The sequence below is a fragment of the Camelus dromedarius genome, chromosome 14 (assembly GCF_036321535.1).
Source record: "Camelus dromedarius isolate mCamDro1 chromosome 14, mCamDro1.pat, whole genome shotgun sequence".
Taxonomy (NCBI): Eukaryota; Metazoa; Chordata; class Mammalia; order Artiodactyla; family Camelidae; genus Camelus; species Camelus dromedarius.
In genome coordinates this window covers 42065823-42072338 of record NC_087449.1, presented here as the reverse complement: position 1 = coordinate 42072338, position 6516 = coordinate 42065823, and the positions used below count along the sequence as shown (strand labels likewise).

Below are 6516 nucleotides of genomic sequence, written 5' to 3'. Positions count from 1 at the left end.
GGTGGAAAGGCGAGCGGCATGGAGCGCGTAATAAGAGAGTTGGAGTCGGAAAGAGCCGCCCCAGTCGCCGGGGAAGCGGGCGGTCAGCGCGGGCTCCAGCGGCCCCCCGGCTCCGAACGCCCGCCCCCGGCTCCGGAGCGGCCCCAGCCCGGCCCCTAGCCCCCGCCGCCCGCGCCCACCTCGGGCGGCCCCGCCGGCCCCGGGTCCGAGCCATGCGCGGCTGAGCGCCCCGCGAGCGCCCCCGCCCCGGACCGGACCCGGGCCCCGGCCCCCCCGTCCGGCGCCGCCCATGGCCGATGCCCCCCCGCGCCGCCTCGGCCTGGCCCCCCCGCTCGTGGACGCCCCCCGTGCCGAGCTGGTGGCGCTCACGGCAGTGCAGAGCGAGCGGGGTGAGGCGGGCGGGGGCGGCTCCCCGCGCCGCCTGGGCCTTCTGGGCAGCCCCCTGCCCCCTGGCGCGCCCCTCCCAGGGCCGGGCTCGGGCTCGGGCTCCGCCTGCGGCCAGCGCTCCTCCGCCGCGCACAAGCGATACCGCCGCCTGCAGAACTGGGTCTACAACGTGCTGGAGCGACCCCGCGGCTGGGCCTTCGTCTACCACGTCTTCATGTGAGTTTGCGACCCCGCGCCCCCGGCCGCGCTCGCGCGCTCGGGCCCCGCGCCGCCCCTGCCGTAGCCTGGGCTCCCGGGGATGGCCGCCCCGCCTTTACTCCGCCTTCTGTCCCCCTGCCCCACTGCCCGCCGACCCTCATCGCTCTGCCCCCAGGCCCGAGCCCGATTTCTGATCCTCCTCAGCCTGACCCTCCTCAGCTTGACTCTAACCGCCGCTGTCTCTCCAAGTTCTGACCACTGCTTTACCTCGCCTCTGACCTCCCCGACTTAACTCCTTATTTCTATCCTGATCTCCAACCCCTGCTCTTCTGTCCCAGGTACTCCAGCCTCCGGCTTCTTTTCCGCCATCTCTCTGCAATCTGGAATTTCTAAACTGCGGCTTCCCTTTCCTCTTCCTCACTCTGTCTCCCTCTGTCCGAGACACAAAGAGGACCTTTTGCCCCCCACCTCCCCGCACACTTTCTGTCACCTTCTCCCCAGCCCTGTAGCTACAATGGGTTCCCACCTGGTTTCCCTTTGGAGATGTCCTTCTCCAGGGATGATCTCCACCCAAGCCCAGGGCTGGCCCCCCATTGTAGGTGTTTGGGGGTCCCCTTGAGCCACTAGAGTTCTGACACTGGCGTGTACTGTCTGAATTCTCTGAGTCTTCACTCAGTCTTCCCCTCCACCCTAAACTTCCCAGGGGCAGCAGCAGTAGGCCCTGCCGCCTGCCCTGCGGGCTCAGCCAGCTAGCCTGGCCGCTGCACCAGGCCTGGCTCTGGGCACCCCAGGGGAAAAAGAAAGAGGAGGGGGAGTAGGTTTGGAAACAGTCACTCTGCGGGGGCCCCCTCCCCCTTGCCGGGCTCCTACAACTTTCGAAAACACTGACCCTTCTTGGATGTAAAGAGTGAATTTTGGCAGCTCAGAGCTCAGTCTTGGGAGCTGGCCTGGCCCAGCCGGGAACATGAGAGGCCCGCAGATATCAGTTGAAGGGCTGGGCCTGGCGCTGGGACGCTCGCAGGTACCTGAGAGAAACGTCTGGTCCCTGGAAAATGTGCCACTATTAATCCCTTATTGCTGCCCCCAGAGAGGGTCCTCTGGTTGTGGGGTCTCCTGGGTGGTCCTCTTGCCTGTCCACCTGCCTGTCCAACAGTTCTTCTGCCTGTCTGGCTGTCCCTCTACCAGAGTGAGTTTCCACCTGTGTGTGAGTCATCCTGTCTGTTCAACTCTCTACCTAACTGTCCAACAGTCCATCTGCTTCCATCCCTCTGTTGGCCTGTCCAGGTATCTCTGTGCCTGTCTGTCCATCTGTCTATCTGCCTGTCCACCTGACTGTCTCACTCTTCTACTTCTCTGTTTCCATCTGTCTTTTGGTCTGTCTTCCTACCTGACCCTCTGCTGCCTCCTTGCCTGCCCTGCCCCATCCTAACGGGCCAACAGAATGTCAGTGGGGAGGGGAGGAAAATGCTGGCAAAGGAGTCCCCTGACCACAGGGAGGGTAGAGGAAGGGAACTCTTTCATTTGTTAGCCCCTGGGGGCGGCAGCCACAACTTTCTGCTGCAGAGACCCCATCTTTGTGCAGAGACTTCAGGTGGGCCTGGTGGAGGGCGGCAGAGGTGGAGAGTTGAGATTGCTCAGAACAGGAGGTCAGACTTAGGCTCAGGGTTAATGGTTAGGAGTAGACCAACCCCCAGTGCCCACTAGGCGGGCCTGGGATGAATCTTGCACCACAGAGCGGGCTGTTGGAGTGCCGAGGGTTCTGTGCTGGGGTAGCAGGGACAGTGGTGTTGGAGATGAGGGGCAGGGGGCTGCTCACTCAGAGCGGCTGCTCGTTAAGGTGCAGTGCCCTTGGCCACACCGCAGCCTGGGTGCCCAAGGAGGGTGAGACACTCCGCAGGGAGAAGCTGTGTCCTCCACAGGCTCCTCTTGGGAGGTGACTTTTCCAAGGCAAGGCTGGGTGGGCCTAGGGAAGAAATAGGGCTCTGAGGTGGGGGGTCCTTGGTCCCCAGGCCTGGCCTCTCAGCCCCCATGAGGGTTACTGGGGGTGAAGGATCTGCCTCCTGTCCCTTGGTCAGCACTGTCTTCACCTCCTCCGGAAGGGCCCCTCCTTCCTCTCCAGGAGCTAAATCCGCTAGTACCTTTGCCCCACATCCTGCCCTTTCTGGATGCCAGGAATGCCCTGGCCAGGGACATGCTTGTTCTGACCACTTGTCCCCAGGAGCCCAGGGATGAGGCATCTCTTGGAAGCTCTGGGAGAGAAAACGCTGCGTGAAATGTCCAGATGTTTAGGGATCTCTAGGAACTGATCATTCATCTTAGAGGTCAGAGGAGGCTGAGGGGTCAGGAGCCCCACCTCTCGTGTGCTGTGTGATCTTAGGTTGATAACTATGCCTCTCTGAGCTTTAGATCGCTGGGCCATCAAAGTGAGTCGAAACCCCAATCTTGCAAGCCTCCCTCTTGGACGAGGTAATGGATGGGAAAGAGCTTGGTGAGCCACAAGGGCCCATGGGGGCATGAGGGATGGATGTTATTATTAGGGCTGGGGGAGGGGGCTGCACAGGAGGCCTCTCACCTCTCCTTGTCTTGAGGAGCTCCAGAGGTGAGGCTTCGCAGTCACTCACTGCAAGATCTTGGGTGAGTCAGGAAGTACTTCCTGCTGTTGAATTTCTAGCCCTACTGCTGGACTTTTGGTCAAACCCTCCTGCCATCCCCAGTGACTCTCAGAGGCAGTGCAAACGAGGGGAATCCAGTGTGCACAGGTAGCTAGGACCCCCTTCCCAGAGACTAAGGCCCTGGTGGGAGGGGCCCCAGCAGAAAAGCTTGCCATAGAAGGGCTCAGCAAGGAGGGAATTAGGGTGAGCTGGGTCCCTTCACCCCATGGACGCCTCCCTTACACCTGCCAGCCAGGTCCGCACACAGAACCTGCACATTTTCTGGCCCTGATGTGTGGGAGATTGCCCAGAGGACCCCAGTTCCACCTCTCCTGGCAGCAGCCCCAGCCTCTGGGAAGTGGGAACCGCTAACTCCTGGCTTCTGCTTACTGAGATCAGAACAAGGGCTTGCTGGTCCCTCTCCCTCCTCTCTCTAGGCCCTCGGTCCTGTCACCAAGCCTCTATTCCCCTCCCTGTGCCCCAGTCCCTGATTTCAGCCTTCAACCCTTCACAGTCCCCACTCTCTGAATTTTGGGAAACATCCCATTGCTGCCCATCCTGGTTTTGAGATTTTGGGAGGAGTGTTCTGTTTCCTTGCTGTACCCGGTCAAAGGCCACCCCAGCCTCTCTTTTGAAGTCAGAGGGCTGGAGGGGGCTAGTACCAAGCAATACCCCATCTCTCCTCATCTTCCCCATGCCGCAACCGCTATGAGACTCTGGCAGCTCCCAGCCCCCAGCTGCCCCACGAACTTTCTCTATGTGAAGGTCTACGCTCTGTAAACATCCTCCGTCAGCCTTGTCCCTGGGGTCAGAAGCTGTGGGAATGGGGAGGGGAGGAGGTAACGTCAGCTTCTGGGGCCCTCAGACTTCCGACCCCGACACCCCCCAAGTCCCCACCCTGACTGAGAAAGAACATCGCCCGGGTTGGAAATAATCTCAGCAAAGTGTGCCCAGAGGCCCCGGGCATCCCTGCTAGGTGGGTTGACACATTTTGACAGTCCCATTTTGTTTATGAGAAAACTGAGGCTCTGGAGACAAACATCACACAGTGAATCAGTGGCAGGTGCAGGCAGGACCAGACCCAAAGACTCCCATCTCTCTGTCCAGGACCTCCCCGATGCTCCCTGAGGCTGCCTGGGTTGGCTCTTGGAGTTTGGACTGAAATTTCTGGTCACATGTGGAACATCAGCTGTGTGCCAGGCACCGTGCTAAGTGCTCTCTATAACCCATTCTCCCTGTGTCCTTAAACAGCCGGGTGAGGCAGGTGCTGGAGTCCTCCTCATTTGCAGATGAGGAAATCAAGGCTCCAGGGAGGTGCCCCAGTCAGCGTGGGGGAGCCTCAGCCCAGAGATAGGGCTGACTCAAGTGCTATCTTCCTTCTGCACCTCAGCTCCTGCCAGCACCCCAACCTCAGGCTCATCAGAAGCCACATGCTTGCGTCATTGTCCCTCTGTCCCCAGCACACAGGCAGCAGGGTGGAGGTGGGCAGCGGCAGAACTTTGTGGAATTGAGTGGAAACTGCCCGGCCTTACCCAGTGCAGTCACAATTTTGTCATACACGGCTTTGCACGAGCATACATATCCCTGCTGGGTGCCCGTAGGTCCATCTCGTGCACACACTCACGGTGACTTGGACACACCTGCCCGTGGATGTCACAAAAGCACACACAGCATACATCCCACTCAAAGAAATCTAATGCACAGCTGCTTCCACCTTTTCTCTGCCCTCACAGATGCATACCCGGGCCTGCGCCCCAGCCCAGGCCTCCAGGACAGAGCAGTGTCAGCCGTATCGCCTGAGTTTTCTGCTTCTACCCGCCCACAACTGCAGGGCTGCCCTATGGGTCTGTGTGTGTTCTCGGGTCCACCTTGGAGGGCAATCCCAGACCCATGTGGGAGTAGGGTGGCTGGCTTCCTAGGACTTTGCTGGCTTTTGTTCCTCCTGAAGGGCCCTCCGAGTTCCTCTGTCCAGCCCCGCGGTGCACTACTGGGTTCACCAAGTCTCGGAAAGGGGCAGGTACTCGTCCAAGGTCACACCTGGTGAGTCAGTGGTAGAACTGTGCCAGGAACTCAAGCCTTCTGCCTCCCAGATCGGGACTTCAGATAACATTTTTCCTTGTCCCGCCAGTAGGGAAGACTGATGCTCCAAGAACTTGGCCTTGCAATGGGGAAAGTCTTGGAGCGTGACCCAAATTTTTTGTGCTGCTGTTTTTCAGTCCTCCTCCTCTTGTCTGGTCTTTGTAAGAAGAGGGTGAGTGGAGAGACCATCCTGCCAGCCTCTTGTCTTTCTTCTACCCTTCCCCCTCCCCCTTACGCCCCTTTGCTCCCTCCTTTCCACATTCTTCTTTGAGGTCACCAGAGCAGGTTAGATCTCTCACTGTCTGCTACCCCATCCCACCTCCACAGTACATCCATTCCTTCCGTTGAGGAAGCCTGGCTGGATATCTAACTTTAATCCCTCTTGCTGCAGAAGCCTGTATTCTCAGAATGCTGGAACCTGGAGAGTTTCAAGAGGTGATTATTCTTGGGCTGAGGGCAGCACTTTGAGTGGGTGATTAATTTAAGGTTCTCTGAGCCAGTCAAGGGAGCTGAACTTGCCTAGGGAACAGGGAGAGAGAGGCTCTGCAGACCGGGCCAAGGCCCTGCCCACAGAGGCGGCTGTGCAGGGAACTTCCCCAGACTCGGAGAAGCAGCTGGGGGTTTCTCACCCTCCTTCCTCCCCTGCACCGATGTGGCTCTTTGGCCAAGGCTTACCCTCTTGTGGGCTAGCGGCGCAGTGGGGAATTCTGAATGTCTGAGCTGGGAGGAGCAGCCCCCTTGTTAAAGCCCCTCATGATGGAGCTGTGGGGCGGGGGTTGAGGAAGGGGTGTACTTTTCATTTCTGCAGAGGCTGCCTCACAGAGGGGTTAAAAGCATGGGATCCAAGACCGACAGATTTGGGTTCATTTCTGGCTCTACCCTTAGCAGTTATGTGTCCCTGGACAAATTACTGAACCTCTCTGAGCTTCCATTCTCTTATCTGAGAAATAGGACTGATCATACCTGCCTCGAGGATTGTCGGGGCGAAGTGAATTAGAGCACCCGACACTGTGCTGGGCACAGCTGGTAGCCACTGGCTTATCACTGGTATTATTCTATTGTTGTTATTACATCCTTCTCCTCCCTGGGGAAAGGTTTGACGGATGCCTGGTCATCCCTGTGAGTGTGTCAGGTGTGCCTGGGGCCCAGGAGCTGTGTCTGCCTGGGTGCCTGGGTTCCTGAGGGTGCATCTCCTGGATAT

At 59.1% G+C, this 6516-nt stretch overlaps 1 protein-coding gene across 1 annotated transcript in view; it reads left to right on the top strand.

Moving 5' to 3' along the window:
* Positions 1-289: 289 nt before the first annotated feature.
* Positions 290-6516, top strand: part of KCNQ4 (potassium voltage-gated channel subfamily Q member 4) — a 53285-nt gene continuing 47058 nt past the window's right edge. Inside the window, exon 1 of the mRNA XM_064493692.1 lies at positions 290-603. Within this exon, the coding sequence (XP_064349762.1) occupies positions 290-603 (314 nt within the window). The remainder of the gene's footprint in view (positions 604-6516) is intronic.